This window comes from Odontomachus brunneus, unplaced genomic scaffold (genome assembly GCF_010583005.1).
Source record: "Odontomachus brunneus isolate Ranch 3 - 2012 unplaced genomic scaffold, Obru_v1 Obru_scaffold_002, whole genome shotgun sequence".
Taxonomy (NCBI): Eukaryota; Metazoa; Arthropoda; class Insecta; order Hymenoptera; family Formicidae; genus Odontomachus; species Odontomachus brunneus.
Genome location: NW_022639452.1, coordinates 406954 through 420751, shown reverse-complemented (window position 1 = coordinate 420751; position 13798 = coordinate 406954). Strand labels below are relative to the sequence as shown.

The 13798-nt window shown below is 35.5% G+C and overlaps 3 protein-coding genes across 9 annotated transcripts in view; 1 reads left to right on the top strand and 2 right to left on the bottom strand.

Moving 5' to 3' along the window:
* Positions 1–1068: 1068 nt before the first annotated feature.
* On the bottom strand, positions 1069–5325 carry LOC116842533 (synaptobrevin homolog YKT6). 5 transcript variants are annotated; one of them, XM_032811915.1, is made up of 4 exons: positions 5060–5325; positions 4153–4348; positions 2805–3076; positions 1069–2680 (listed from the first exon to the last, which is right to left on the bottom strand). In XM_032811915.1, the coding sequence occupies exons 2-4, from the start codon at positions 4340–4342 to the stop codon at positions 2540–2542; spliced, it is 603 nt and encodes a 200-aa protein (XP_032667806.1). In that variant the 5' UTR covers positions 4343–4348; positions 5060–5325; the 3' UTR covers positions 1069–2539. The 5 variants fall into 5 exon arrangements, with proteins under 5 accessions (XP_032667806.1, XP_032667787.1, XP_032667815.1 ...); XM_032811896.1 differs by having other exon boundaries at positions 5123–5323; XM_032811924.1 differs by lacking the exon at positions 5060–5325 and adding an exon at positions 4907–5000.
* Positions 5326–5492: 167 nt separating this feature from the next.
* LOC116841282 (vacuolar protein sorting-associated protein 8 homolog) overlaps positions 5493–13798 on the top strand; it is a 14087-nt gene continuing 5781 nt past the window's right edge. The window contains exons 1-13 of one of the 3 annotated variants that reach the window (XR_004377532.1): positions 5493–5706; positions 5946–6224; positions 6355–6648; positions 6757–6975; positions 7049–7231; positions 7315–7560; positions 7648–7788; positions 7851–8309; positions 8388–9133; positions 9216–10160; positions 10257–10470; positions 10608–11411; positions 11497–12044. Coding sequence is in view for 2 of the 3 variants with exons in the window: in XM_032809047.1 (XP_032664938.1) it covers positions 5626–5706; positions 5946–6224; positions 6355–6648; positions 6757–6975; positions 7049–7231; positions 7315–7560; positions 7648–7788; positions 7851–8309; positions 8388–9133; positions 9216–10160; positions 10257–10470; positions 10608–10709 (3909 nt within the window). In the remaining variant the exon portion in view is untranslated. Of the gene's footprint in view, positions 5707–5945; positions 6225–6354; positions 6649–6756; positions 6976–7048; positions 7232–7314; positions 7561–7647; positions 7789–7850; positions 8310–8387; positions 9134–9215; positions 10161–10256; positions 10471–10607; positions 12045–13798 lie in introns of those variants that run through there. The other 2 variants (XM_032809047.1, XM_032809033.1) reach the window with 2 other exon arrangements.
* LOC116841300 lies at positions 11296–13595 on the bottom strand. Its single transcript, XM_032809080.1, has 4 exons — positions 12343–13595; positions 12046–12252; positions 11709–11927; positions 11296–11589 (listed from the first exon to the last, which is right to left on the bottom strand). The coding sequence occupies exons 1-4, from the start codon at positions 12472–12474 to the stop codon at positions 11320–11322; spliced, it is 828 nt and encodes a 275-aa protein (XP_032664971.1). The 5' UTR covers positions 12475–13595; the 3' UTR covers positions 11296–11319.

Genomic DNA, 13798 nt, shown 5'->3' with positions numbered 1-13798 from the left:
TCTATCGTTCTCTATAAATCTTTTTACCAGGGTTTAGCGCCTAGCTCTGGCCACTAAAATCGAGCTGGTGGCCGCTCTCAGGCTTTTCTCTGATTGAAACATAGACAAGATTCAACAAGCTATATGCTAGCTATACTTTCGAAAAAATAATGATTGCAAAATGGTTCAAAAAGTATTTTATAACTTGAAGTCTCTGCTTTCTAGAGATATTAAATTTATAATGTTGCTATGATTTATTGTCAAAATATCGAGTTAAATACGAAATAGTAGCTGTCCATCTTTCAACTTTATTTGAATTTTTACATCAAAAATGTACATTTATCAAAAATATAATAAACGTATTTAACAAAGGAAGGTTTAAACTTTTTATTCATTGCTTAGCGAATGTTGTATATTGATTCATTCGTTTATTACGGGCGATTAAAGCCGAAGGAAACTTTTTGTTTCAGCATTTTATAACTTGGTGAAAAAAATCGTATCATATTTATATAAAATCTGCGAGTTTACATCTTAAATGGGAAAGTTTACGCTTTTAAATAATATAAACCTCACACGTGTGTGCTTTTTATTTCACGCAGCACGATTTGTTAAACTTTTCAAAGAACTCTTACATTTGACAAATCGCCATTTATGTTTATAAAACACTGTAAAAAAATAAGTGAACTGTATGTTCGACAACATCTTTGGAAAATTAGAGACTTTGATCTTTAAAATACTTTTTGAAGCATTTCATTACTATCATTTTTACGTTAGTTGCAACTTTGTCTATTTTTCGTGATCGAGAAGAGTGATCGTTGAATTTTATAAAATATTTAACTTTGTACATACAATCTATATGTTTCATGAAATATAAAAAGCAAAACCAGCAGATTTTCTCCGTCATCGGAAATAATAGAGTCCACAAAGTATTTTTATATATCTCGAGTATAGTGATGAGAGCCGCGACAACCGACAGCAAAGTAAAACTATTGTCTAGCAAGAAATTTCTTGCTGTATTATTATTAACGGTAAATTACGCAAAAAAAGTGTGAAAAATCTTACCGTAAAATACATCAAATACATCACATATAACATTAACATGATTTGAAAATATATTAATATATTTACTGCCTCACGTGTGACATTTTTCAACATACATAGTATAAAGATTACAATGTGGTCACTTAAATATCATACACAGAATATATCATTTTTTTTTTCATAAAAAAGAAACTGATCAATAAAAGCCTAAAACGAGGGCCCCGAGCTCGTTGCAGACACCAATAATGCTTTTTCTATCTACTACGCGCTAGGATCCGCATCTTAGAACCTTCATCGAATCATCTTCCTCTTTTGCCCAGAAATGTAAGGACCTTTACCTTCCTCGTGTATTATTTTCTTCTCTTTTTTTTCTTTCTTTTTTTTGTTAAGACACATTGTCGAAGTCTTTCACGTTGAAATTCAGACGACAAATAATCTCAATTTTATTTATTGATTTGATGTAATATATAACGTAATAGACATCGATAATATTCATTTCTTGTATTTATGGTCTCTATTAATACAATAATCTATATAAAAAAGAATAAGATTTACCTTGCAAATGTATCAGACAAATTATTTAAACAAACCTCTTTGGAGTTATACAACAACATGGATGATTTTCCAATGTAACGGTAGTAGCAAAATTGCGAGATTATAAATGTAAAATTATTGCAGAGCGATTACCAAAATGTCATTCGTTTGTTGAAAACGAAAGGTCAACTATATCTTGCGAAATTCACGCAAGTTTTTTACTTCATACTAATCATACTAGACAAATTGAAAACTAGTCACTCAAATACAAATATCGATCGATCCAATCGACAATATTTAAATTATCTTATCGCATCATATCTGCACAATTGCAATCGCATTCTTTTTAAAAAGAGTACACATACATTCGGAATGTGTTTAAGGCGGCATTTGACACAGTTCAACACTCGAATTTTCTTTTATCTTACATGAATTCAATTACAGTCCATATCTTCTTGTACGAAGCACGTCAAGGAAATAATTCTCATGTGTAACCGCAATTACTTAGGACCGTTTCTCGCAGTAGATGAATCTACGGGCGCGTAACATCCATTTACAAAATTCCACTTAGTTTGAAGGAATCGGCAGTTTCTTATATGCCCCTTGAAAAGTCGGGAATTCAGAAGAGGTTCCTGCTTAGAAATCAGAAGCGAGAAGTTGAACAACTTTTTTTTATTCTCTTTACTCTATATATTGAAGTAAATCTGTTTCTTCTCGCAAGTTATCACTCGCTTCTGATCTCCTAATTCAATATAACTACAGCGAGGGATCAGGAATCTTAATACGTTCGATCAATTGATATAGATACTTTGTTATAATCTCTCTTCGCTCGTTAAATTCTTCTTCTTCCTGCTCCACTCTTTCATCTTTTCCGTGAATCATATAAATAACATTTCAGTTAAGGTTACAAAGTCACATTTATCGCGAAATATTGAAGCGGCGGGGCGCTGAAACACGCGCGTAAAAGAAAAAAAAAATTAACGTTCTAAGGAGCTAAACTACAGCAGGAATTGGTTTTTCGCGCGGTTTTGTAAAACGCCTTTGACTGAGCGCTGAGTCCCTCCGACTTGGCGACTAGATCATCCAGTTTTTCACCCCTCTGGAGTGCCGCCTCTAACGTATTGTGCTAGTAAAGCATATTACAGAGTTCTAAGTATTCATGCAGTAATCATTTAGTGAAGTTAACGTTCTTATCGAGTAAATTGTCCTTTACGAGAAAGAGAGAGAGAGAGAGATAAACCAACTCTTACCAAGATAATTTTCGTCTCGTCCAGGTCGTTTTGCATCTTGGTGAGCGCGTCCGCCTCGACCGGATTCTGATACTTGGCTAGATACGTATTAATTTGTCGAAAATCAGATGTGACCTCCCGCAACGTGGGCCACGTTGATGGCGGGTGCTTCGTCGCAAAATCGTCCATCACCTTCGTGAGCAAAGTGTGAGCGACTCTCCTAGGATACTCATGATCCGAGATGAGAACTGCGGCTAGATTATCGGCACGCACGTACACATGGCACATGTACTCTACACAAAAAAATAATGTATACATTCGGGTGATTAATTTGACATCACTTTTCCTCCATAAATTTTGCAACACATTCCATATTGAACAAGAAAACATATCTCCTGAGAATATTACTAAAATAACAAGTTTCACTGTTGAATATGAGATGCCTTACAAACCTCATCAAGGTTTAGAATAATATATAAGGACAGTGGAGATAGATTTAAGGAACGTTTACGTAGGAAATATAGGAGAAATATGTGGATGGATGTATGAGTTATAGAAATATTGTAAACCAAATCCCCTTCTCGGCTATGTATGCAAGCTGAAGAAAATAAAAATACTATTACTACTACAAACCTCATATATAGTTAGGGCCGATTGGTTGGCTTATGGTTTCTTATGGTTTTATTTCTTATGTATAGTTTGCTGGTTAAGGGTTGATTTTTCCAATCTCTTGGTAACCTAATAGTTAATGGCTAATTTTTCTCTTAGTAAGCTAACAGTTAAGTCATAGGTCTTTGTTTTTTCTTCAATTTAAACAAAGATAAACATACGACAACTGTTAGTTTACCAAGAGATTGAAAAAATCTGCTTTTATATAATCAATGGACTGTACAGTCGGTAACACTTTCTCTTGAAGTTTGTAGTAATAGTATTTTTATTTTCTTCAGCTTGCATACATAGCCGAGAAGGGGACTTGGTTTAGAATATTTCTATAACTCATACATCCATCCACATATCTCTCCTATATCTCCTACATAAACGTTTCTTAAGTCTATCTCCACTGTCCCTATTTATAATTGTTCTAAACTTATCATAGTTAACATCACAACTTTATTTTACTTGATCTTTTTTACTTAACCTCTCTACAATGCTAAATATACTATCCTAAATCTTGATGAGGTTTGTAAGGCACCTCATATTCAACAGTGAAACTATACATAAGAAACCATAAGAAACTATACATAAGAAATAAAATCATGTCATTCAGAAAAATTTCAATAAAACAATATTTCAAATCAACAATATCAAAAGACTTGAGCTATTTATGATATCAAAAATTTGAGGCTGAAAATATTCCTGTAACAATTACCTCCTTCTTTGACACTTTGCCTAGCACTTGTCTGCGTTCTTTCCACAATAGTCTTACTGACAAAGCCCATGAATTCCTTAATACTGTTTTTCTGAAAGAATGAAAATGACTCTACATCATAAGCAACTGCCAACTGCGTCACCGATGTAGGGTTTTTATATAAAATTGTTAGAGCATATAGTTTCACCATTTTAACCTGCAAGAAAGAAAACAGATGCAATATTAAAATTTGTTTGACAACTGATACTTGTGTTAGTTGTTGTAGATAAGACTATTTTATCAACATATATTTTATCAACATATAAATAACAATAGGAGAATATTAAGATAATTGACTTTGTAGAATATTAGCACATACTTTTTTTATCATTTATCACGTTTTAAAATAACCTGCAGTTTGAAGTGTTAAGTTACCAAATAGCTAAAAACTGATTGTTCCAATCTCTTGGTAAGCTACCTGGCAGTTAAATCGTGTGTCTGCTTCGTTTCTCCCTCAAAGACAGACACAAGATGTAACTCTTAGGTAGTTTATCAAGAAGTTGGAACAATAGGCCCTAAATCTAATCCAAAAGAAAAAAACAACTGATTATAGATCTCATGTCACAGGTTATGTACTCGCACTAGGCAAACAATTCATCACCTGATCTATATATCTTTATGATATATTATAAAATTCGTTAAGTTTGCGACTCAAAGATAAGGGAAAGTTCTCGTTGTCGCTTGTAAATTATAAAAACGACAAACTTATCCTTACTATGTACAGTGGGTCACAAAATGATTTAGACACAATGAATTTTAGAACGTAGCCGATAGTCCAGTGAGAGAACTTATTTTTGAATAATTTGTTCTCTTATTGGACCATTAGCTATGCTAATATTCATTGTATCTAAACTATTTTATAACCTACCGTACGTGCAGCGGATAGAAAAGTCTCTCGTAATAATAGTAAATACTGTCAAACGTATCAAACCTCGTTTCTTTAGTATATGTATCGTTACAATTTGTTAAGTCTTTGGTGATAGAGAGAAATCTTGCTGTGCGTGCAATTCTCTATATATCAGGGTATTCGTTCTGTTCTCGATGACTCAGATAACTCACTAACAAATCATCCTGATTCTTCCACAGACTTCACAATATCCTAGACCATAATACATATCGAGATCATATGGTCAGATGTGACGCCAATGAATTTGCATTATCTGGTGACGAGCGTGTTTGGTTACAGAACTAGTAAAGTTCATTAGTCGTATGTTTTCTTCCTCTTTTCTCTAGTCAATATCGAATCCTATTGGAACGCAATAAAGAGACGTGCAGTACGCCCGCTATTGGCCAGACTGGAACTCAAATGGTTCTGCGCAATGTCGTTCATAGATAACTTTATTCGCGAATATGTAGAATGAAAACAAAAGTGTCAAATAATTGTCAAATATTTATGTATGTACATGAGCACTGACAGGATTGAGATAATATAAAATGGCCGAGAATGGTTTTGCGTCCGACAATTACGCCGAAGAATCCCTTGTTACAGAAGCTATTAATTTAGACATCGAGGAGGTACTCATATTACATTAGCGGTTATCTGTGTGCACGATAAGTTTTATACTATAAAGCTATAATTATAATTTTATATTAATACAAATTAGACAATTACTATTTCCTGCATTCTTATCTATGTCATCTTATCTTCGTCCACTAATTGTTACAGTTCTCTTTATTTCACTGTAATATTAGTAAAACTTATTAAGGCTATTCTAGCCTGAGTATAGTGGTCACATAATTCTCATTCCTTCTAGTTAGATAATACTGAATATGCTATACCAATCGTGGAAGAATTACCCACCTTAGAAAGTATATTGTTGGAACCTGATTATGAGTCATTGTCGGAAACGGATGATGATATCGGTATACCAGTGGGAGAGAGACTCGGTAGTAGTGAAACCACAAGCATTGGCAGTCATTTGTCTTTGAATTCGTTAAATAAATCTTCGAAAGCCACGCAAAAGACTTCTTCAGGTGTTATTCTAAGGCATGTCATACTAAAGGGGATATCGTCACAAATTGTATCAGCCAATGTAAGCAGCTGTTATATGGAATACATTACATATATTTTTTTCCCTTATACATTCTCAAAATTCTCAAAACCTACATGTATCAGTTAAATGTCTTGTGTTATCTAGTCACTAAATGTGATTTGTGATATAGGAAAGAGTCAATGCTGGATTTGCTAGTGCAGTCGCAGCTGGGGGGAATATGTTGGTGATTGGCACTAGTCATGGTTTAATACTTGGCTTTGATTCATCACAAACTTTGCGATGGTGTGATCAGGAAGCGAGACATCAAGGTTCTGTTTCTGCCCTCTGTTTCAATCATGAAGGCAGCAGAATATTGGCTGGTTTTGTCAGAGGACATATTCTGATGTTAGATAGCAGTAATGGGAAGGTTTTAAGAGTTCTCACTGATGTACACCCACTTGATACTGCTGTGTTACACGTTAAGGTACATCTTGCCATTGATTCTCTAGTATGAAAATGCAATGTTTGAACTATATTACATTATATCTAGAACTTGTCCATTCATTTAACAGTTTCAAGCCAGTTGCTTTAGTTTACAGATTCGCCAAAAACAGCTTTATGCAGTGACAGTGGTGGGTCGGTGTTTGAACTGAACTTTACTAGAGTCATGGGTATGAGAGGTTGCGAAAGTAGATGTCTGTTTAGTGGTTCCAAAGGCGAAGTGTGCACTCTTGAGCCTTTATTGTTGAATCATCTGCCGTCGCATCCGTTGAAAAATTATACATTAGTTGCAATGGCGACATTATCGAAGGTTGTTTTTCACATTGAATACGATAGTTAATGTTGAACATATACGTTACTATTTGACTTATCTTATTTCGTAGGTAATTGTAGTTTGCATAAGACCGAGAATGCGAGTTGTGTTGAGTCATCCGTTATGCGGTGCTGCAGCAGCACCTCCACAACTATCTTGGCAGTTGGTTGTTATACAGACAGCGGATGGGATCACTCGCGTGATCGATCCTGTACTGGCGCTTGCGAGAGACAACGTGGTGCATTTTTACCAAGTACTGCCTCATTTAATAATCATATATTATTTGGTCGCTCTTTATTAAAGTCAAATTAAGAGGTCGAAATGCTTCTTAACAAGGTGTACACCGAGGTAGGCTCGCGTGTAAAATTATCTCCTCTTCGGCGGATGACCCTACCGTATACGATAAGTAATTTGAGATGGTTAAATCCAAGATCTCTCATAGTGCTGGATACGCAAGAGAAGCTGCATTTATTAGACGTAAGAGCGCAGGATAATCTAGAAACATTGGATATGAGTCGCGTCGGTATTTCTTATGCTTCTAGTCATTTTAAGGGACTATCTACTGGCGGGAATGTTTCTAAGGTACGCGAGAGAAATACAATATTCTTCATCGTTTCACACACAGCATATGTGCGAATTGTTACATGTTATATTTTTCTTTTATATAAGGCAATGGCATTAGCTGGCGAACGAGCGTGCTACAATACTGTTGTAGTATTTGGCACGCAGCTGTTATTATTAGGTACAAAAAGTTTGCATGCGATTTGTATAAGAACATGGACTGAAAGGATACAACATCTGATCATGCAGGTCAGTTTAAAGCAATAGCAAGCACTTTCAACTCAGAATAAACTGTTCCATTTACTTTTCAGAAGCGTTTTCCTGAAGCGTTAGCATTAGGTCTCTCTTTTTATCAAGATAAAGGCAAAGCGGTGATCGGCCTACGGGGTTCTAAACAGCGTCGTAAGCAAATAGCACGTGATAAAGTCTGTCAAGTACTAATTCAATACATGGATGAGCTGAATCAGTGTTTAATTGACGAAAATATGGACTACGATACAATAGTGCTCACCTGCGTCGATTATTGCATTCAACTGGAAAACTTAGATTTGTTGTTTGGAAAGTTATGGGACATTGTGTTCGAGACGGAAAGCTTAAAAACAAGCTACTTGCACGCTCTCGAAGCTCCTTTACTAGACGGAAGCCTTCAATCCAGATTACCACCGTTAATCGCCCAACAATTAGTCTCTCTGTACGATCAGGAGAACAAAGTAGACTCACTGGAAGCGATCATAGTTCTGCTTAACGTAGATTGCTTAGACATTCATCAGGCGAGTATATTTTCCAATACATAACCCGTGTGAACAAACGGACGTTTTAAACTCGATAATGCCCATATTCGTTTACAGGTGACAATAATCTGTCGTCAACGAGGGCTTTGGGAAGCGCTCATCCATCTTCAAACAACGGCGCTTGGCGATTTTACTGCGCCGATTCATCAATTGGTTCCGGTACTTCAGAATTTGTTGTATGACGCAACGACCGCTCTTTCCCGAGATAGTATAAAACTTGGGAATGCCATTCTGGTTTATACCAGTTGTTGCCTTGCTGGTCGCGGGTTCCCTAAAGACGAGCTTCCTGAGGATATGCCGCAAAAAGCGAAAGCGGATATACTGAGAGCTTTGCTCTCCCAACATTCCAGTCTAGCAAACGATACAGAGAGACAGTATCCGTATTTGAGGACACTCCTGCAATTTGACGCGAAGGGCTTTCTCGACGTGATAGCCATCGCTTTTCAGGAGCCAGAATTTACTTCCGAAATGGGTCTCCGACACAGGCAGCGGCTTATAGATATTTTGTTAAGTATCGTTATGCCTAGCACACCGCTCAGTCCAAAAAACACCGATTACATCACGCTGGAGCAACAGTTTATGGTTCTTATATTTGTGGCAAACGAAGTATCCGAGAGTACCGTCATATTGGAGTCCAGTATGTTGAATAAAATGCTTGATGTATTGTGCATCGATCTACATGTGGAAATGTTGAAGGACTTTAAGACTGAGAGAGAAAACGCTATATTGGGATTATTGCATTCTAAAAAGCTGTGCAACATCTCCGATAACACTTTACTGAATTTAGCAAATAGAGCGGGTTTGTAAGTATATTTATCTCAAGATACTTTTCATGATTGATAATCGCATTGCATTACGCATTATCACGATTATTTCGTATTGCAGTATAAGAGTCGCGGAATTACTGTACAGCGCGAGAGAAGACTGGGTAGCAGTATGTAAATGTATGATTTTAGAATTGTCCAGGCATCACGATATATGGTCCTGGCTCGAACATCTGCCAGCCGCTTCGTTGGACCAAGTTGTGTCGGCTCACGCTCCGACTCTCGTGACGATTAATGCGAATCAATTCGCCACGATCGTCGCGACGCGACTGCAAAGTAAAATCAATGTGATACTGCAAAATCTTGGCAATAATTTAAATTTAGAGTATAACTTGCTAGGAGCGTTATATCAGATCGCACAATATAAAGAAGAGGATGTCTCTTTGGAATTATCGACTGAACACTTGGAGAGATATTTGACATTGATGTGCGAGTTGAAACCGGAATGCGTAGTGGCTCATATACACGGGCCGCATGGTTGCAGATTAGATGAAGCATTGAAGCTCGTTCAAAAGTGGAAATGTAAGGACGCGGAGGCGGTAATGCTAGAGAAGCTGGGCAATTATCAAGACGCATTTAATCTTCTACTGAAGGAATTTGAGAATTATCTGGAGCTCTATCAACAAAATAAGGCTTCAGAGAGCGAAACTGTACACGCTGCTGCACAACTCGCGGGAATATGCCGAAGATCGGCAGGAAATTTAGACTGGATGCCGCTCATTGAAGCGGTATTTCGATCACATTCCGAAAACAATAAACCACAGATGGACAAATTAAGTGGAAAGCTGTTGAGATTGATTCTAGAATCACTGAGTGGCACCTCCATTCTGTCGAATATATTGGAACAGATTCTGAGGAATCCTTTGGCGACGAGCGGGACAATGGGTGACATACGACAACTATTATCCGGAGTTCTCACTCAGTCGCGATACGAGCAGACCCTAGTCGAGACCACCGCACGATTAGTGAGCTTAGAACTGCACAAGGCTCTAGAGAAATCTCTGAGGTACTGTGTGGAAATTTAGAATAATATACGAGTACTCATACACGAGTATTATGAATATCTCCTTTATTTATGAATAATAATTACTTTTCTACCTAGGGACGCCGGTCGAGCATGCGGTAACGTTTCTGTAACCTGCCCGATATGTAGACAACCATTGTCGCATTGTTCCGATCACATAGTGGTATTTGGTTGTGGTCATGGATACCATTCGGCTTGCCTGGGCGAACCTAAGTCGTGTTACAAATGTTTGAACACAAAAGGTTGGGCACCTATCGCTACCAATGTCACACACACCGCTCAGTCTCCACTGGTTAGTCATAACAGTGACATTCTCTCCTATATTTCAATTTTATATCAAAGAATCTTTTCATTACTTTTCTTAGTTATCATATATTCTATATCTATATGATGGGAGGTTAATGTTATATTTTTATATTTTTTTTTTAGAGAAGGAAACCTCTTCTTCCTCCAGAATTTCTGCGTCACAAAGACCTCACGCTGAGACTGGCGCCGCTCTGTCCTACTCCTGACCTTGAGGGTATCTTTTAATCTAGTCTTTGAATATCGAAATTGGCGATTACATTTGCAAAACGGTACGTAGTACTTTAAGGGATATCAGAATGAATGTATAATACTAATAGAAGTTATTACGTCGGATTTTGGCACTATGATCGTTCTATCTGCGATATATTGTATAGTACTAAGAGATAAGAGCTCCATTCCTTGAGATTTTATTTGTTCGACGTGCTGGTGTCTACGACACGTTGCCAAATACAAGTTATTACTAAAATACATATAGATATTTATTATGTTGTTTATGAAATCGTTATTCTTCCGCTGAGAGAGAACGCCAATAGCGACTTTTGCACAAGACACAGAATATCTTCGTAACGTTTTTACATCGCTGTTTATATCATAAACATAGTAAGAATAGACCGAGTGTGTCTCTACTTGACATTGAAGATCAGGTAGAAAAGAACAGAAAGCAGATACAGAAAAAGACAGAAGATAAGTGCAGTGTAGCTTTCTCGCTCTAACTAGGGAAGAGTGAGAGAGAAAGATACATGGCACTTATCTTCTGTCTCTTTCTACCTGAACTTCAGGTGGAAAGCGTCTCATGCTCGGTCTATTCTTACTATGTCTATGGTTTATACTGACATCAATGATGAACGTCCGTTCTGCGTTTAGTTTTGACGATGAAAACCGGTTTCTTGGGTGCGTTATCTGCTAATACACGATATGGATTCATAGGTTCGTCATCTAATAATTCACCAGTGAGAAGTTTTGCAACGATTGTAAAAACATGTAATTCTGTACATTCGGCTCTGTTCATTAGCGATACTTCGATAGTAGAAGCGTACACCTCTACGGCCGCTTCTAGCTTGACAAGGAATGGAATCAACTTGGATATAGCTAAATAATGTTGTAACTGCAAATCGAGAGAAGATTTATTATATAATTTTATTTATAGAAGATCAATCTCGATTTCTATCTTGCGAATCGTCCTTACAACGTGCGACTTTGAAAGCAGTATTTATAAATACGTGCCTTATGATCGCATCTTTTTAGATTGCTCAATAAATCTTCAATTTCATCGAGCAAAGCGTAACACTTGACGATATGTTCACGACTGTATCCGTGCTCATGAGTATTCAGTAACTCTTTCGCCAAAGAACTCTCTTTCTTTATCTTTTCAAGCAGCAACGATAACGGCACTCCCGATAACTTGCGGCTAGCCATTCGAATTTTGGAACATTTTTCACATACCTGTATGATCAGTATATCAGTGTAAATATTTATATGTAGAAAATAATTAAGAAATTTCCTCATATAATAAATTATATAACAGATGTTATCACAAAAATAAAATATATAGATGCTTTACCTGTTTATTAACAGAAATCCATAGATTAACAATCCCATTTACAAATTGCTTAAGATCACTGTTCACGGAACTGTAATTTTCAGATAAATATAGTAACGATTGAATTTTATCCGTCAGCCTACTCGACATTTTACCAAACCACTCGAGTTTATCGCGAAATTTAAGATCGACGTCCAAACTACAACTTTCCGTCTTGAGTATGTTCACCTGTATAAAATATACCAAAGTAATATATTATTTGAACGATAATTAAACAGTAAAGCGTAGAATTTCAATGTTTATACGATGTCAACTTACGTTTTTCTCGAGAATTTGCATGGGTTCACAGACTGAAGTAACGTTCATCGCCATAACACTACTATTGCAAGAGTTACTATAATTATGATTTCTTTTGTCATATTGGCTATTAAACAAAATTGGCAGTTCCATGGCCAACCCGTTATTATCCAGTTCGTGATAGTCTCCTTTTTCCAGGGATAGATATATTCAGTTGTTTCTTTATTGACGTTATGGCTCATATAATATAAACGACATTATTGTTTTCTTGAAACATGTACATATTCTGGCATCAGCTTGCTTGTGTGTATAGTATAGATCATTCTATAATACCGCATATTTAACTTCATTAATGTAATGTATGCTATGTTTCATTGATGTACCAGTTGCTATGTTCGGCTAGCGTCTTATTCGGATAATGATGTAATGAGGTATCGTAGGATTTGTGATAATTGAGGATTGACTTCCCCACATGTCGCTTAAAAAATTAACTTATGGCTTTTGTAACTTTAACTATTAATAATAATTCTTAGTGTTAAAAGCCCTATCTTATTATAAGTAATATACAATATTACATATTTTTTTTATATTATTAATATTATAATTAGAAGTGGTTATTTATATAGTTATACACAACTTATATCTTGACCATAGTAGAAATATCTAAAAATCATATTTAAACTTGCACTTATTGACAGGGATTTGCTATCAATTGTAATTCATAGTAGTAAAAGAAAATAATGCAAACGTCGTCGAACATACTGGTTGTTATGCTCGCATTTCATTTTAACATACAGATTACATTTTCCTAGAAATCAATTATCGTAGCTAGTCACTCTCTCTCTTTTCTCTCTCTCTCTCTCTCTCTCTCTCTCTCTCTCTCTCTCTCTCTCTCTCTCTTTGCGTAGAATGATAATGTTCATTTCCAATAGGGGGAAGAGTACCTCTATTGAAAAAAAGATGGGACGGATTATGAATATCCTGAATATCTCAAAACAATAATAAAGTTATTTACTATAAGACCTAAATTTCACGTACTCACAAATTTAATACAAAAACATTTTATTAATTTTCTTTTTGACATTGCAACAAAAACTGTTCATTTTCATATGCTGCTAATGAACTTTCTGCTAGAATTTTCTTATGCTATTTTGTCATTGCTTATAAGAGGAATAAAGTGTAATAAAGAATTATACCATATATATATGGTATAATATATATACATATATACATACATACATATATATATATATATATATATATAATATACATATATATATATGTGTATATATATATATATATATATATATATATATTATATATATACATACACACATATATATATATATATATATATATATATATATATATATATTATATATATATATATACACATATACACATATATATACACACACACTCACTCACTCTCACACACACATATATACATATATATATATATATACATATATATATA

Bases quoted from the DNA above. Each gene is read 5' to 3' on its own strand.
- LOC116842533 (XM_032811887.1), bottom strand. The intron at 3,077-4,152 runs GTAATTGTTACA...TTTTTTGTGTAG, and splicing joins GCAAAGTGTCAAAGAAGGAG to AGTACATGTGCCATGTGTAC. The intron at 2,681-2,804 runs GTAAGAGTTGGT...ATGCTTTACTAG, and splicing joins ACGAGACGAAAATTATCTTG to CACAATACGTTAGAGGCGGC.
- LOC116841300 (XM_032809080.1), bottom strand. From the start codon at position 12,474: ATGGAACTGCCAATTTTGTTTAATAGCCAATATGACAAAAGAAATCAT. The intron at 12,253-12,342 runs GTAAGTTGACAT...TATTTTATACAG, and splicing joins TGCAAATTCTCGAGAAAAAC to GTGAACATACTCAAGACGGA. The intron at 11,590-11,708 runs GCACGTATTTAT...CTCGATTTGCAG, and splicing joins TAAAAAGATGCGATCATAAG to TTACAACATTATTTAGCTAT.